The 18,841-nt window shown below is 34.7% G+C and overlaps 1 protein-coding gene across 1 annotated transcript; it reads right to left on the reverse strand.

Moving 5' to 3' along the window:
• Nucleotides 1–6,802: 6,802 nt before the first annotated feature.
• LOC118737099 lies at nucleotides 6,803–16,214 on the reverse strand. The gene is made up of 7 exons (XM_036467380.1): nucleotides 15,057–16,214; nucleotides 14,683–14,978; nucleotides 14,324–14,504; nucleotides 14,140–14,257; nucleotides 11,375–11,904; nucleotides 10,885–11,002; nucleotides 6,803–10,749 (listed from the first exon to the last, which is right to left on the reverse strand). Exons 1-7 carry the CDS (start codon nucleotides 15,974–15,976, stop codon nucleotides 10,483–10,485), a joined length of 2,430 nt encoding a protein of 809 aa, XP_036323273.1. The 5' UTR covers nucleotides 15,977–16,214; the 3' UTR covers nucleotides 6,803–10,482.
• Nucleotides 16,215–18,841: the final 2,627 nt, after the last annotated feature.

Here is an 18,841-nt window from a genome sequence, read left to right on the forward strand (position 1 = left end):
ACAAAAAAAATTCGGGGGCGGAGACCACCTTTACTACTTTATTGGTAGATCTATCCACTTTTTAGACATATGTATTTGATTTTCTACCATTTTTACCAACAAAGGCAAAAGTTCTGCCAATATTTTCCGGAAAGTGAGAAAAAAGTTTTAAATGGTCTGGTAACAGCACCTTACATGAATACGTCTTGATTTATTCTTTACGAGTAGAAACTATATACTAATGCTTTTTTTAAACACGCCTGCCAACCTCTACACCATTTTTAGTATGTAAAAACTACCAATAATAATTTGTTCGCAGTCCGTGCACTGATCCCAATGAAGGACCACCTAGAGGTCTTTAGATACCCCACAAGGAATAGAATCTACCATGTAGCAGTCTTCATACTCGAACTTTTTTTGTGTGCCGGTGTTATCAGACCGTTGAAAATCGCTGGAATTTCTTTTGGTTTTTTTTTTGTCCTCCCAGTAAACTCTTTGGGTTATTCCGCATTTCAAAGTTGTGTACATACTTTTTTATTTGGTTAGTTATCGACTAAATGAGGCTATTTAAAATATGTACCTACAACATTGTTCTAATATACTCCGAAAATTGTTTTGGCATTTCGATCTAAGGATTTCATAGAAATAGTTTCAAATACAATTGTGAATTAAAAATCAGTAATCAAATACAAAAATAAAAGTGTTAAAGTAAAAAGTTTCGTATTGAGAATATCCGCCAAAAATGATCCAAATTAAAACGAAACAAGTTATCTGGCTTTCAGATAAATTTTTACAGTATATAAGCCATTTAAGAACTATAATGTACTGAGACTAAACTGATTACCTACTTCTACACAGAGCGAAAACCTTGTGATAAAATAGAACGAAAGTTAAATGATAACCCTGTTTTTTTGCAATGAAAACAAGAAATAATTCTCTCAGTTTTTATTAGATTTCATATTCAAAAACTAATAATAGGAACTGGAAAAAAAAACTGTACTCGAAGCCTAGATCTACTGAATGGCAGTTTACAGCTGGACCTATTCGGTTACGGTGATCGCCTTACCGACACTGTTCTCTTTAATAATATGAACTATTTGCCATATGGACTTTAAACGAAATTCCTTTTAATGAATTCAAGAAGACATTGCTTTCATGCATCAAGCAGATTTTCTCTACGTAATGAAATTTTTAAAAGATATAATACATAAAAACTATAAGAATTTTCACATAAAATCAATAACGAAACTCTATAGTATTTTCACGGTTTTTTCTTCGGTTTTACCACATAGCCTAGAAAAGTTTCTTGTTTCTCTTCGTCATATTTTTCACTGTGTAATAAGGCAATATTTAGCATTCTATTAAAATATTCTCCGTCTCTATTTAGATCAATTCAAGACTAAAATATCCAATTTCGTATCAGAATGAAAAAATAAGATGTTGTATCCTTAAGTCTTGTTCTCACTATAGCTCACTCAATAGCATTTGCGGTCAAATAAATGAAAATCCATTGTTATATGAGGCCGAAAAAAGGAATATACTCATTTCAAGTGATTTACATAAAAAAAAATCAATCGGTGAAGACAGTGAAATGTACTTTTTTGAGTTTTCTTTAACTGATTCGAAAAAATTATAAAAGGATAGTAATTTCAGTTCAAAGGGTACTCACAGATCAACACATTTGTAAATTATGACTGCCAATCACTGCACTTCTCTAGCTGACAAATTTCATTGTGAATGGCTACTCAATCAAGAAAAATGAAAAGGTGTTTAAGAGTTTACGCTTAGCGCAGCGGTTGGCGTTTCTAACTTTGCACATCGTTCATTTTACTGTTGTTCCTTTTTATATAATAAGTTTGTATTGTTATTGAATAAAGCATAATTTTAAATTAATAGAATTGACTTGTTGAATTGGTACACTGACAATTTTTTGGTATATTCTGCTTTTATCATTGTCTCATTACTTTCATAATATATTTGGTTCTCAGATAATGTACTTTGTTTTTGGGGCAATGAAATAGTTTGTCTTAGGTATGCTTCATTTTAAACATTTTAGGCTACAATGTAAACACATTTTGGCAATTTAGGCTGTTGTTACAGTGGAGGTTTAATTCACATTCGGCAGTTAACTTTAAATTTTTGACTAAAGTTAACTTCCGGGTGTAATGTGAGTTATTTAGGCGATTTTAATACGTTAGCAGGATTCGCTGTAGTGAATACAAGCGTATGTATATTTTTATTCAATGGAATTTTTATATTAGAATGCCGACATAAATAAAAATATTGACCTTAGTGGTACTTTCGAAAAAATGTGTATATTCTAGAAAAAGTCAAAAATATTTTTGAATTCCCGAAAAATTATGAGAAGAAATTCTTATTTCGAATTTTCTAGTTAGTCGAGTTAAGGAGCTTATTTTTACGCAAAGATATAGCAATTAAATCGAGTGTTTTTTATCAAAATTATTTCGTGGAAATATACATTTATGTATACATATTTATATGATAAAATTGGTTAAATGACTTAAGTACATATACATATATCTTTAAAGTTTTTTTTTTCTATCAGAATATTGTTTTCTTTGTCTGGATAAAACGGCTGTAAAGCTGATACTAGATTGTATGTTAATAAAAGAATAAACATACTATGACCATAGTTCTTCAATCGCAGATATGAAGGTGGTATATTGTTGATATTTCTTGAAAACGTGATGTCATAGACTTAATTAAATTTTATCGGTTTATTTATGTAAGTGTTTGTAAGTTGTGAGATGTAACCGCATAGTTCCATGTTAATTAATTGTATATCTACATACATACATATATAGTCAAAATAATAATATTTATACTATATTACAACATTTTAACAATCGTGTAAGAAAATTGATAGAACAAAAAAAAAATAAAAACTAAATATTATTTAGTTCAATAACAAAAGAAATAAAAATGTTATAAGCAATTAAGCTCAAGAGTGGTAATACAAAAATACATCAAAATAAATGAGTGTAATTAAAGAAAAGGAAGAATTCGAAATTTGTAAGAAAGCAATACAAAGCAGGGGTAAGTCATTTACCGTTTCATTTCAGGCCATTTGATTTCAGTGATAATTTATCTGTATCTGAACGCCCCTGTTATTAGTTGAACTTCATCGGTCACAGGTAAAAAATTGTGTCATTAGCAGGGCTCGGATTTTGATGACCTATAAATTACGTGGTAAAAAATACCTCAAAAAATAACAAAAATTTCCTTAAACATCCTCAAAAATCACCCAAAAAATAAAAAAAAAACCGCAAAAAGATTAAATTTTGGCAAAAATTCTGCTGTTTAACTACACATAAGATAATTTTCAAATCATTTATCATCAGAGAAATACGATTTCTCGAGTCATTTCGCCCAAAGGTAATATGGGTTCCGGGACACTGCGGCATAGAGGGGAATTGTAAGGCTGACGAACTGGCGCGACTTGGCACGAAACTTCCTTTTGAGGATATAAACGACGAAATGGGAATACCCTTGCAAACTTGTAAGCTACTTATCTCCGAGAGGCTCACTAAAGTAGCCAACGAAAGGTGGCAGGACGAAATCACCTGCAAAACTGCCAAACAATTATGGCCGGTACTCAGCGCCAAACGCACTGGCCTACTACTGAAAGCCCAATATTCGATTGTTAGTATCCGTCATAACAGGACACTGCCTAATTGGCAAGCACGCCTATCGACTTGGCCTACGTTTACATGACTTCTGTAGAAGTTGTCAAGATTAAGAGGAGGAGGAAACGATTTTGCACCTGTTGTGCCAATGCCCTGCTCTATCTAGACGAAGACTCTCCACTCTCCGTAGGCAATTCTTCAACAACTTGGAAGACCTTAGATGCGTCTAAAATTCGCTCAAAGTTCAAAATGGTTTTAGGAGGGATTGGGAGTTGCTGACGCAACATGCGGCATCACAATGGGCCCTGAGCCTAAGTGTGTCTTATAGATGATCGCGACAACCTAACCTAAAAAGGAACCAATTTTTTTTTTTTTAATTTGATTAATTTTTTAGAAATTGTGCTAAAAGGTGTTGCCCATTTTCTCCAAGGCGAATTCATATAAGTTGGTATCGATTCAACAAATATAAAAATTATTTGTATTTGGTTTTCGTTTTTTAGCGGTTCATTGTCAATATAAAATTCGCGTATATAATGATTTTAAAAACACCAGCCAATAGAAACCAATCAGGATTCAGCGTTAGAATACGGTTAGACATCTAATCTTTTTCTCGATATTGAGAACTAAGTATGTAGAGAATGCTATAATTCTCGACAGTTTCTCTAATCGTCTTCTAACCTTCTACGGTAGAGATACACATTCGAATTCAAATCTTTTTCTAATCCTTCTCTAACCTAAATGTTTGTTGGAGTACTATTTCAACGTTACATTCGACTACCTTTGCCGCTAAAGTGCATTCAGTGTTAACAAAGGCTGAAAGGGAGGTACACAAAATTAAATAACCAGATAAGTTCTTTACAGAATAAACGCATAATATTGTGGGCCAGGTATCTTAAACTCATTGGGGGTTTTCACACCCCCAATGCTAAAATATACAACAGTGCTCAAAAACGACAAATAAAGCGGCTTATGTGGATTGGCGATAAAGTGTTAAAGTTAGGGCCAGCATCTCCACAAAAAACGGCTAGAAAGGGTTAAATAAAAAATGTTAGAGCTAAGAAAAGGGATAGTTTCATTAATCGCAAGATGCAACGAATACCAGAAATGCGAATTCCATTAACGTGTTACGGTGTGTACCAAGATAACGCAAAATGATGTCCGGCGCCTAATGAAAGGAGTTACATAATTTGAAACTGTGAACTTCCGCGTATTCCACGACAATATGGCGAAATAAACATATTAACACTTGTAGTCTCATAGCTATACTCTTTCAGAATAAGCCCTATATTTTATTATTGGTCAATAAATACGGATTTTGTACCAATTTTTAATAGACCAGTTTTTCTCGCATACACACCTTAATTTTTTACGTATCTATTATACGTTTTTAAATTTCCTATTCGGTTTTTTATATATTTTTTAATTATGAAATCTACGTATCTGCGAAATTTTTTGTAGTACTATTTCATATGCATAGCAGGATATCTTAAAATATATCAATTTAAATTTCTACATTTTCGCTTGTTTTATTTTCTTCACGTTTTCCACTTTGAAATTTTTACCTTTGCAATTGACACATCAAACATAGTTCACGGTGAAAAAAATGGTTTCATTTGAGAAAAAATATTCATAAATTCAAAAGCAAACAAATTTTTCAAATAAAATTCAAAAACGCTTTAAAAATATTAAAAAAAAAATAGATCCATCAAAATTTCGCCAAAATTATAAACAAATTTAATGGATATTATAGCGGAATTTAGAAAACAAATCCAATTTGTGAATTGAACGAGAAAAGCAAATACGATTTTTTTGCAGTTTGTTTGGTGTTGTTGTTTTGAGCGTTTTTTCCTGTATTGTGTTCACGAATCGTTAAAAATTAACCGAAAAAAAACAGTTAAAATAGCAGAAGAGCAAAAAAAATTGCAAATTTTCCTTTAAAAAAACATTCCAACTATCTCTAATCTTCTGCTTTTTCAAATTCTTCCCGCTTCATCTGCAGTACAATTTTTAAAATCAATAATAAACTATTTAAAAACTACCACTTTTTAAGAATCGGCGAAATAATTTCAACAATTACCAATCAACATTTGCGACTATTGCTTTGGAAGAGATTTATTTCAGGAATAACAAAATGAATAAGTACGGTAAGTAAATACTGATATGTGTAAATATGTATATATTTGAAAATTTAAAGCGACGAAATATTACGATTCTGGTTTAGTTTGTTTTGGCAAATTATAAAAGGAAATGAATTGTCTTGTGTAGAGGGGTCTGCAACCGATTTTCAATAATCGAGCTATGTAATTCTAGTAAAACGATCTTACGAGTTTGGAGTACAGTTTCAAAACAAATATTTAAATCCTTTCAATAGAAGATTAGTACATATAATTCAAGTATTATACTAATAGAAATTTGCTGCCATAATCGAAATAATCAGTATTTAAAATTCTAAATGTTAGACGAACTCCTTGTTGGCTAATACATCTAAACATCCCCTAGGCATGAACTGGCATACCCTCCTATTATTTCGTCCGAATCGATGTTGTCGTATGAAATCCGGTAGTCTGCGTAGCTGATTTGTGCTGGTTCTCAATAAGAAGTAAAAAAAACCACAGCCATTCACAACGAAACATCTGTCGGGCGTATGAAAATGATAATACGATTTCATACGATACGCTTGCAAGCGATTTTCGCGATTCTTATGAAAACTCATAATAGGCGGGATAGACTTCAAAATGTGCTCTTTAGTAAAATTGATTAGACCTGCAGGGTATTCTCCAAAAATTCTGCTTTATTTTTAGGATTAACTAGTATAATTTTCCTTTTAACAATTGACCTTAAAGTCTCGATTGGACACAGATTGGACACGTAACATCCGTTCACGAATCGAAAACCATACGAAAGAAAATTACGAGACAGGTCAGTCGTATGAGCTGAATTAGATAAAGAGTACGTTCACTTATGTTATAATCCGAAAAATGTATTTTTACATGACGAGTAATACGACATCGTATGTGACGATTAGAGCCTTGGCGATTGCGTTAATCAAGCCATAGCATAAAAAAAATGTATTTAGCCGGAACAGTTTAAAAACCCAAAATAAAGAAATATTCATAGAATCTAATCTAATCTAATCTAACTACTAAAACAAAACTAACAAACACGTAAAAACACTGTTAATTTACTTCAAATATTTTTATTGTCCAAAAGATATCGTTTTTCGATATTTTCAAGCTCTGATAAAATGGTTGTACAATTATAAAACAAATAAGTTGAACATGATTTTTTGTAAACATATAATTTATAACATTTTAATTGCAAGTGTTTCAGTGAAACTTCTGATGAGACCATGAGAACGAAAGTAGCCTAATATTTGGCCATATTCTCGGTCAAACTTAAGTCGATTATTAAATTAGTTTCAGCTTTTTCTAACAGATATTCCATTGAAATTTATTTCAAAAAGCTGCAAAGTACTTAAGTGTCGACTTTATGTTATATATGAATATAAATATTTTTTCTTTAACATTCTGATTTAATATTAAAAAAAAATACATATGTACTGTTACCCCCAAAATTGAACGTACAGCTCTTTTTTTTGTTAGTATTCGCAATGTTTTACATGCTAAAATTTGTTTCTCAATTTTGTTTTAAAATATGCCTTATATTTTAATCCCATTTAAATCCAAGAATCAGACTGTGTACAAAAATTAAGAAAAATCTGCAAAGTTTTAGCCAAGTGGCCAACTTTACGAATTTCTAAAAAGAATTTAGGTATGCAGTTTTATAGCCCATTAAATTTTAGTTTAATAATATGCAAATTCAGATGTCTAAAAATTCGCGTAAGTTTTAGAGATTTTTTTTGCTGGCTGTCCAACGCATTTCTTTCATATAAAAAAATTTGAAAATTAAAACTGCATACCTGATTTGTGTTTAGAAATTCGTTATAAAAAGGTCGCGATTTTGCTGATACTTTGTAGATTTTTCTTAATTTTTGTACGGAGTATCATTCTTGGATTTAAATGGAGTTTGCTAAAATATAAGCCATATTTAAGTACAAAATTAAACAAAAAAAAATTAGCGTGTAAAACATTGGGAATATTAACAAAAAAAGATATGTAGGCTCAATTTTGGGAGTAAAAGTATACATATATTCCAAAAAAGTGTAATTTTAAAAGGATGTTATTAAAAAATATAACAAAATGTCACATATTTTTTGTTTGTGGGTGTATGTAATTCAAGTAAAAAAGCTGATCCTGGTTATCATGGCCCCAATTCTTAAGCATTCTGAACTTAATTTTACACAGCAGGTTCAGGCATTAAATTTATTTTCAGTTTTAAGTCGGTAAATGAAATTTCACTCAAAACTGGCCCTTAAATAAATTATGCATATTTTTAATATTACATATGTACATACATAACTGCATGAACTTCGAGTCAGTAAAAAGCTTATACTAACTGTTATGGTTTACAACAAAAAGGCACATAATTGATACGTGTAAAATTCTATATAATATGTCTGTAAATGTATAAAATTGTTTATATGATTCGATATTCGAGATTACATACATATGCATGTCTTTTTGTATCTCTCTTCTGGACGGAGTCTATTTAATCGTATGTACGAGTTAAGTTTTTTTGTTTGCAAAAATATCGACTGAATAGCACAAGAATATGTATTCCAAATGCAATATTGTATTACGAAGCATTCTTGTGGTCATAAGTTTTGCAATTATAAAAAAAATACAAAAGACTAATAAAGTTCATAAAAAACTCAATAACCGTTTTTTCATCAAAGCCAACAACTGCAACTACATAAACTGGTGCAGATATTATTATTATCTTCATATTGGTCCGTATTGCAAAGCAGCGCACAGCTGTGAGCCATACGCCGCACGTTGGTGGCGCGAATACAATACAGCACGAAGCGCATCTTAGCAGAAAGCGGTGCAAAAACTAATCATAAAATGGAGTGTAATAAAAAATAAAAGCAGCAGGAGGAGGTACCACTCTTTTGCTATGCAAACCTATCACCGTCCTGCCTGTCTGGCTGCCTGCCTGCTTGTTTGCCTCCCTCCCTGACTGCCGATTAGGCAGCGAACACGACGCTCTTCCTTCTAGTGGTCAATCACCGAGCGCTAAATATGAAAAATGTGTGAAAATATTTTGCTGCAAAAACTTTGACCACTGCGAAGGACGACTGCGAAGCCTAAATCATGCGCATCGTCTCTGTTTTTTTTTTTTCTTCCGTAAATATTTTTTGATATCAAAGTTACTCAAAAACGCTATGTGCGCTATATTTTTTGCCGATTCAAAAAAGTAACGGCGTTTTTGCCGGACCAAGTGTTGAACTGGTTTTTTTGCTAGGCATAATCACCACTACTGGCGGCAGAGGAAAAAAGGTTCTCAGGGTGCAATTGAAGATAATAAAAATTCAGGCACATTTGATAATCAACTATGAAAAAATTTTAATTCATGCAAAAAATAATGAAAAATACAAAAACAAGGAAAGAGGCGCATAAAAAGTACACATCAGCGGATCAGACAGCACAGGAGGGTATATGTAAAAAACACACACGCACACCTTAAAAAGCGTCTAAGGTACAAGGCATACACGCAGACGGACATGCGCATGGACGACCCGGCGATTTGGCATGCCAGTAAGCGCATCTCGTTGTGTGGACAGTTCATAGAAAGAAGGGTGTAAGGCTGACAGCAAGCCAACACTAACAACAGCAACAACAAAAACAACAACAATGGGCACACTCAGCTTTGATCGCCTCTGAATGTCTAAGACTTTGCGACCACAGCTTTGAATGGCATGGCCAAATAAAGACTGAGAGTTTTCAATTGAGACACGGCACAGTGGATATATTTTCAACCCTTTCAAGACGCTTATGTTTCTAATGTACTCTCTTTGAGCTCAGCTGCTCAAAAGAAGAAGCGAGAATTAGTCGCGAGATGTTGTAGTAAGCGTGTGGTAGAGAGACACAAGAAAGCTAGTTTATTTGGCTTTTGATTGAACAGGTTTTCTTTTATTGCGAACTTTGTCGCTTTTGCAATGCCAAAGTATTTTTGTTAAATTTGCGCTCAGCGAACTCTGCCAATTTTGTAGTTTCTCAAATGCTTTACCCGTTTGCATTTTCGTGCCTTCTATTGATGGTAATATGAGCTCTGAAGGCGGAATTCGAAGCTGAAGTTGCTACTTGCTTAACGCACGTTTGCGCTTTTCTTCTGCAATTCTACCACTGCTTGCTGCCTGTCGATTACTTTCTGCTCCTCATCTCGCTGCTGTGCTATACAACAAATGACAAATAACTAGATGCATTGTAATAGATTATGTCTACAACTTAATCGCCTTGGATAAATGATGACACTGTTTCTCAGCACTCCTCACGTTTCCCCATTGTATTGCTATTGATGTTGTTGTTGTTAGCGACGTTGCTGCTGCTCATACCGCAGCCTTTGCTAGTAAATATTTCGCTTATTATTTGCAAATACTGTTGTTGGCAGGATGAACGGAAGGAATGTTTTTGCAGTGTGTGTGTTTTTTTTTGTTATTTGAGATTCTTGGTAGCTTATAAAAATATTCTACATACGTATTTCCTTATGTATGTATATACATATGTATATATTTATGTATGGATGTATATCTTGGCATTCAAACTTCTTGTGCAGAAGAGATAATTGTATGGTTGCTTATATGCACTTTTTTAGCTATCAAATACTCTTACTTACATACTATGTAGTACTTAAACCAAAATGGACGTATTGATTGTTTGTTACTGTGACGAGCGATTCAGGCACTTGTTTGTAAAATGTCACCCCTGCCGCCGCCCCAACATGTGCTACAGTTTCTTCACCTGAACTTATACATTAATATTAACGTTAACCCAAGCAGTGATACGATTAGCGAGATGGCGGCTTGCAATCCAGGCGCGCCAGCCAAACGGCAGTGGAATGTATCGTAACGTGATTGCTGATCGGCTACGATGTTTTGGTATTCAGCTTCTACCAGTTGACCGTCGTAGTAGGTGATCGGATCTTCGAAGGGGTATTCGTAGCCTTGTAAACATTCGCATTTGTAACCACCTGTTTCGTAGCCACGACCCATAATGGGTACACACTGCAAGCGGGTTAATGGAAAAATGTATATTAGGTGGGATAGAAGAGTAATTATTGAGCAAATAAAGGTATACAATTTTATTTTCTGCATTAGGAGGACTATACCTACATATTTTCAGGTATAATTTGAACTTACATATGACGTTCGGTCATCACATTTGTGCGTGTTTTTGAAAGCGTTGGGTTCAAAGAACCAATCAGGGCACTGATTAATGTCCAATTGCAACATATCCATCGAGACGGCAACCACACCCCTAAAAAATGACAAATGTTACATTTTAATAGCATTATAAGAGTATTCAATTGAACACGCATACAACGCATAATTCCTGACCCATATAATCGCTAATTGTTATTAAAATTAGCTGAATGCTTTGCCCCGAATTTCTATAGTACACTTGCACAAATGGCGCAGTGACTTTTAAAGCCACAATCAAACATATGAATAATTCATTTTTCAAAAGAATACACATCTATGTACTACATATAAGCATGCATTGTAAAAAATCCTTGCACAACAACAATTTCATGCAAACTCCTCAGAACAAATAAAACCAAATCCGGTTGTCCTGCTCTGTGCCAACTTATGTACATATATCTTTTTCTATGATTCGACTTCCACTTACTTGAATTCCAGTTTCACTTTAAGGCTATCCCAGCCAAAAAAGGGTGCCGCATAGGTCACGAGCCACTTCTTCACATAGCCATCACAATCGAATTGCGGTTGTGTCCAAAAGCCGTGCTTCAGGTTTGCCGCACGATACGAATTCGGGTAGTGTTCGTATTTTTGCATATATTCACCTGTCTCGTTGTGACGCAACTTCATTTTCATATAGAACGTTTCTAGGTCATCAAAGTTGGCGGACCAACGTTGTTTCAAAAACTTGAAATACTTCTTCTCCGTATATATTTCGTGCGTTTTGTTCAGACGTGCTAAGTCTTCGACTTTAAATTTGCGTGTATTCAATTCGGTTTTGTATGCGTATGGTGCAAAATAGGTGCGGTTGGTGAATTTGTTGCGTTCCCAAAACATGGCAGCCGACCAGACCTTTGTGTCGCCCAAGACAATGGCCAGTGTCTCGCCGATCATTTGATCTTCGGTCAGCGGTTTGTCGGCCACACGTTTGCCGGTGTACACCTCGTTGGGATCAGAAATCTATGAAGGGAAGAGAATGGAGAAGAGGGCATGAATAAGTAGATAAATAGTAAATTTGCTGTAGATGTGTGATAGCTTTCATGGTAGACGCAATAAATGTGTGTAGGGCAGTTGGAAGTGAGTGAAACTAGTTCGATTGGACCTTATGGCTGCGTACAAATGCGATGTCTAACATTCTAATTTTTGTCTTTCCTTGTGCTTTTATTTGCATAACATGTTGATCCTTAGCATCTCTTTTTGTTTTTGTTTCTAATATACAAAAATGCAGGTTTTGGTTAATTTTCATCTGTATTTATACTCATTTACGCTTTCGACAACATCATTTGTTTCGCCAACTTGTGCAAATAAAATTATGATAAACATGTTTTTCTGGAATTATTATTATTTCTTGCACTAATGATTTTAGCATTTCAATGATGTTGCTTTGACACTGAATATTTAATTTTATGAACTTTTCAAGGCGACAATATCCTTGTGGCTACGCCGGAAATTTGAGCAACTTGAATTAGGCGTGGAAAATCATAGTTCACACTTGAAGGAATATTTGCAGAATTTAATGAGGCTCGCTAGGTACTGCAGAATTATTAGTTAAGCGAACAGCTGTTGTGTAACGTATATTTGAAACCTGTTATTTTACGGTATAAAATGAGGAAATGATTAAACTTTTAAAGATGAAAAACTGAGCATATGCTTTGAAAAAATCGTCCAACCTTTAAAGTTTTACAGAAACACAAAGAGATTACATATTGAAACTTGCGATATATACAAACAAATATACATATGTGCATATCTGCGTCATTATTACAAAAGTCGTAAATTAGATATGTACTGGGGAACAAACTAGATAAATATTAAAGAGAACACTTCATCTAATTCTGAATTTCTCAGAGAGTTTAGAACAGCTTTTGGAAGTATGGAGTATATTAGCTCATCTTTTGGTGACCTTGAGGCTGGACTCCTCTTTTCTTGAAACGGCCTTGTACTCAAGTATTGTAGATATTAAACTGCGTGGTAAAAGTGATATATATAGATCATTTAGCCAGTTCTCTAGGATAGGTTAGGTTAGGAGTGCGTGTGTGGCATATTCCATACTTTCACTCGGAGACAAAATTGTCCGTTGTGAGTGCCCTCATTTAGTGAGTTTCGAGGGAGACACGTACCTAAATCGAAAAAGTAGCTTTAAGTCATTACTTTACTAAAACAATTACTATCCCTTATGAAGCCGGGGAGATCCAACAGTTCCACATCTGCTACTTCGCCCAGACTATTGAGGAGGGTGAACCCAAGTGCTTGAGTCGCTTCGTCTGTAGACCTGGACATCGACACAGATAGTGGTCAATTGACTCTTCCTCATCCTCATCATGGCAGCCTCTGCAGAGAGTACTTGTTGGTATTCGCCACCGTTGACGCCTTGGTGCTATAGTACAGTGTCCTATGTTGACGCCGGTAAGTACTTCCGTGGTCTCACAGTCCTCCCGTTTGTTCCACAAGTCATTCGTCATGGCCACGGTGTACTCATTAATTTTCTTAACGTGATCATGAAACGGTAGTAGTACGGACCTATTCGCTTCTTCTATTGGCTTCTCTGAGCAGCATCTGGTCATCTCATTCACTTCAATATTGCTATGTCCGGGAACACAGTATAGATGTCACTCTACGGCTCAGTGACGCCAGCGTGGTGCGACATTTCCATACAATTCCCGATTGCACTCTTTTAGATCCTATTGCCTTCAGTGCCAGTTTTTCTAACTTCCCAGAAGATAATTTAGGTAGGCCTTCTTAAGTAAAGCCATTCTTAGAGGCCTACACAAGAAGGGCGGAAAAAAGTGTTCCTTGCATGCCTACTAGAAGGGCTTATTCATTTACAATTATAAATGAATTTCAATAAACATTTTAAATTGCAACAAGACATATTTGATATAAACCTTAAGCAAATACTTCAAAGATGTATGATTTTTATAAATTAAGAAAGCACTCCAGCAACACTCCCCAAAAACTCTTTGGGGAACTTGTATGCTGCTACAACAACAACAGCAAAAGGCGTTGTCGCACGTTTAATATTATAGTCAAGTAATTAAAGTAATTCAGATTTCATCGCACAATTAATAAGCTTGATAATGATTTTGTTTAGTCTTAACGGATAGCTAAACTTCTAAAATTGTGAATGAATGTGTCTTTCCCATTATTTTCTTAGATCTTTTCAAATAACCATATTTTAAATCAACTCAAACTTACCTGCAAGAATGCACTAATGAAATTCGCCAAACGGACAGCCATTTTAGCCTCATTTTCAAACTGTTCTTTTGCTCCATAACTGACATCGCCTCGCAATATCAAATCTTGGGGATGGAAACTAACGCAAAATAAAGAAAAGATTTATGTCATAATATTTCATTTAAAAAAATTAACAATCACTCACTTCTTACACGTGCGATAATTTACGCCATGTATGAATTTGAGCGTCTGATCAATATTAATATGTTCTGCATGCAAAGCACGGGAGCCGGTAGTATAATTGCGATATTCCGGATGTAAATCTAAATATTTCTCACGCACGTCGTATGATACACGCTCCCATTGTATAGGCACTTTTTGCACCCCTATAAGCAAACAGACAACAGAATAGCGTTTTAACATAAGGGAGTAGTCAAAAGCGGAAGTCGTGCGAGCATATTGACACTTAGACAATAAGAACAAAAAAAGTGAATATACAAACAAATCTCATAAGCGACTAAGTACTCTGAAAATAGCATTGACAGTGACATTTTTCACACTTACATCCGATTTTGAGGCAATCATAATCATTGTAATATTGTTCTGCTGATGCACGTTCAACAATTTCACCTAAGTACGGCCGCCTCACAACGTTCGGCAATCGATAACCGGGCCTACATCGACATTGATAGCCGCCACGCCGGAAGCCCCAACCGTGCAGCGGCTCGCATTCGGTAGTTTCTTTTTTACAACGCGCAGTGTCGGCAAAGTGATTTGGCCCCTTATTGCCCTCGCCCTTTGGACATTGGTTTATGTCCAAACGCTCAAAATCCATTTCCAGTACGGCAATAGCAGTATACCTATAAAGGGGTGAGATTTTAATATGCAATTAGCAAAACCTGTTTGCATATCATTACTAATTGTTTGTAAGTACTTACTTGGGATATTCAATGTGTCTGAATTGCGTATGTCGAGGGTAAATGTCAGCAATGGGCACCACAGCAGAGACAAGCCACTTATTGGAACGACCACAATCAAAATAAGGGCGTGTCCATTTTACTGGGCCTGGACTTTCATCGGCCCCGGGGGGACCGTGAAATGTAAACGTTTCATTTGTGTTGTTGGCGTAGCGTATTTCAACTTGATATGTAGTTTTGGTATCGTGCCTACCTTCTACATCGTCTGGCAGCCATGTCTTATACCACTCATTTATTTTATACAAGTCTGATGTATAATCCTGTGATTTCGTATCTGGAGGATGCGCCCCCAAATCACGTACATCGAATGTATTCCAAGTGGAAATTTTTTGCAAGTGAATTGGATCATTGAAATCATCCAAGCGGAATGTTCGCGGTCCAAAACGTGGGAATGTTTTATTGAAGAAGCCCCGGTAGGATGACGTGTAGGAGCTGTTTGGGGCAAAATAAATTGCTGACGCGTTTATGTACGGATTTGCTGATACGTCAGCGACAGTGGAGAGAAAGTAATACATCATGCCAGGATCATAGGTGTCATTAATGGCTGGGCGTATAAAACGTGACTGCAGTATATAACTCCAAAAGAAGCTGCGGCTCATAGCCATATTATGTAAATGAAGCAGCGCCGTGCGATTTGGAAATATCGGATTGATGTTGATCTCTTTAATGTCCGGCTTGTGGGAAACTGTATCCTCTGGCAAGTAAAGATCGCTAAGATGTTGTATGGGACAATTGTCGCCGTTCACTTTGTCAAATCTGTATTTGATTTCATCAAAGGCATCGCGCTGCTGCCACTCAAATTGGGCGAACACACCCACAACTAGCAGCAGCATAAACAACGTATAACTGCGTACTAAAATTGATGTTTTTGCGCTCAACATGTTGGCGCAGAGATTGGACAAACACTTAAAATTCTACTTAGCGTTGGGGAGCACAAATAACATTTAAAACCGAGTAAAAATAAAAGGACAAACACAAAAACTAAACACCCACAACATGAACGATTACTAATCCAAACACTTGTCGAACTACGCCCTGTTGAAGAATGACGTGAAACGCAGTGGAAATGAAATGACATAGCAAGTGCCGCATTCGGACTCCACTCCATATGCAGTAGATCTATTCCGCTTTTAAGAAATATTTAATGTGCAGCTGCGCAACAACGTTTGTTTTCAAATATCAAACAATTTATGTTCTGGGTTGTGTTCTCCGTTTTACGGCCATTATCCAGCTTTTAAGAAAACGGTCAAGAGAGATATTGCCATTATTTCGTTTGTGTCTCCAAGGAAGTTTGACATCTGATAACTCACAGCTTGTTGTCTCACTCTTTTCTCAAGAAATAATGGATGGGACATATATTTCTGTTGCACACATGGATTGCCTTGCCGCAGTATAAAGCCTAGAAAATTTCTTAAGAACTGCGTACTTCCTTAAGGAAATTTGACTCAAGGAAATTTCTTAGGCGTTTCTTGTACATCTTTTTAATGGAGTTTTTGCTTCTCTTGTGAGCTTCATACTGGCCTTAGTTCATGAACAAAATGCATTTTTACAACGTCTTAAATTAGTACAATTTCCTTGATTTTTTAATGAGAAAAAGGTGTTTCTGCAACACGAAAGATTATTGGTATAAAGTCTATGTACATATATGATTCTAAATTAATAAAAAAAAGATGAAAAATCTATGCAAAAAAATCGTTACAGTGCGTTTTTTAATTCAGAACGGTTTACGAAGGGAGTCCAAAGCCTTAGCAAGTGTCAACAAGCAGTGTTGCCGTCGGTATTTGAATGCGCAAAAACCCATACCTAACAGTGTTGCCGCGAACCTTTTAGTGGTAGCCATATTCCTTTAAACAAAGCAGAGAACGTTTAATACTAACGTTTAATACTAACGTTTAATATTAAACGTTCTCTGAACAAAGGGCATAAAAAGAGCTAAAAAAGTCGTTGTGGCTAACAATGGTAGCTAAAATTGTTTAATGGTATAGAAAAACAATGAACTCTGGAGAAAAAGGGAATGTTTTGTATAAAAGGGCAAATATACGGCACCAGCTTGCTGGCTCCATCAAGGGATTGTACCATCAGGCTCGAAGCATATAACTTACCAGCATGCTGGTACAATATTTATTTCTTTACAAATGAGGTCCGGAAAATATCGAAATGATTAGAGCCGAAATTTCATAATTTATCTACCATTTTCTTAAACATTGCTTTTTTTAATTCACAACTTTTAACAACGAAATCCACCGAATTTTTTTATATCAAAAAATTTTTCAAAAGAAAAAATTTCTTTAATTACGAAATTACTAAATAGCAAGAAATAATTAATTTTAACCGTATTTTTAAAATCTGTAATTCAACTGCCGATTAAAATAAAACGGAGCTCCCTGATAAACAAAAAATTTTCAGGTAAAAGTGTCACCGTTTTTGAAATATTTACATTTTTTCGAATTAAAAAAAAAATCGTGCCTTTTCATGTGTTTTCTTTAACTGCAACTACAAACCGGGCAATACTTAGTAAATTTTTTATGTAAAATACTTCCAGATAGTTGCCTCTCCATACTCAAATGCAATGTAGCTAAAATATATTAAGGAACCATCATAAAATTAGGACTATTTCTGGATTTTTAACTTTTTGATATTTTCTTCCCCAACTTTGACTATCTCGGGTGAAAAAAAATGTACTGAGCTATAACTTTACATTACATAAAAAAATGCTCATTTAACAAAGATTTCAGAAAGGTGCCACACTTACTGTTTTGAATAGAAAAAAAAGTTATAGCCGCTTTTGTGGGTAAAGGACTGAGACACGCTAGAATGTATTTAATAGATTTAAATTGAATTTGCTCTTGTTACCGTCAAATGACGTGCTAAATAGTACCCGGAATGGGTTCTGCGCAAAAATACTGTGGCCCCTTATCTAATTTAGCCTAGGCAAAACTAATATGTGCTAAGATCGGATTTGGCCGGTAACATATATAATACGCGAAGGCCTTTTTTGTTCCGCATAAAAGATCTGCACCGTTCGTTCGATTTTTAAAAATGGGGTGCCAAATTAAAGCGCTTGGGCTGTACATGTGCAATAAGGGTTTATTTTTTTGAAAAGAGTTGCCACCTTTTAAAAACTTATCTAAATTCAAATTATTTACAAAAAAGTTTCAATTATTCAAAAAGGGTATTAATCGAAATAGTTTTGAAAAGCTTTGTTTTTTAATTTAACTATAGGAGGGATGCCACCTGTTTAAAAAATAAATTCAATTTCAATTAAGGGAAATAGGTAGGAGAGGTATTTATAAATCACCATATGGGTGCTAAACAAAATGGTTTTAAGAAAGTAATGGTTTGAAAATATTTCGAACAAGGTTGCCACCTGCTTGAAATGCCGAATTTAATTAACTTATATACAAATTATATGAAACATCAAAATATGAATGTCAAACGAAAGTGTGTTAAGACATCTTTATTTCTTTCTTATCAACGCTAAGACTATTTTTGAGGTGATGGAAAAAGGTTTCCACCTGTTTAAATATTAAAATTTGGGTATCTATCTACGGAAGTATCAAAAGTCTTTATTTCTGAACAATATTTAGTTGGGCTGCCACATGTTTAAAAAATCAAACTCAACTTAATTTATCACTTAATTAAAATATGTATCGCAATGTTAGACAAAGAAGCCTTAAAAAGAGTTTAGCTTGAAAATACTTTTCAAGAGGGCTGCCATCTGTTTGAAAGGTTTAATTTAATTAACT

The sequence above is a fragment of the Rhagoletis pomonella genome, unplaced genomic scaffold (genome assembly GCF_013731165.1).
Source record: "Rhagoletis pomonella isolate Grant_MI unplaced genomic scaffold, Rhpom_1.0 Rhpom_scaffold_00004, whole genome shotgun sequence".
NCBI classification, from domain to species: Eukaryota; Metazoa; Arthropoda; class Insecta; order Diptera; family Tephritidae; genus Rhagoletis; species Rhagoletis pomonella.

Bases quoted from the DNA above. Each gene is read 5' to 3' on its own strand.
- LOC118737099 (XM_036467380.1), bottom strand. From the start codon at position 15,976: ATGTTGAGCGCAAAAACATCAATTTTAGTACGCAGTTATACGTTGTTT. The intron at 14,505-14,682 runs GTAAGTGTGAAA...GTTTGCTTATAG, and splicing joins TGATTGCCTCAAAATCGGAT to GGGTGCAAAAAGTGCCTATA. The intron at 14,258-14,323 runs GTGAGTGATTGT...ATTTTGCGTTAG, and splicing joins AATTATCGCACGTGTAAGAA to TTTCCATCCCCAAGATTTGA.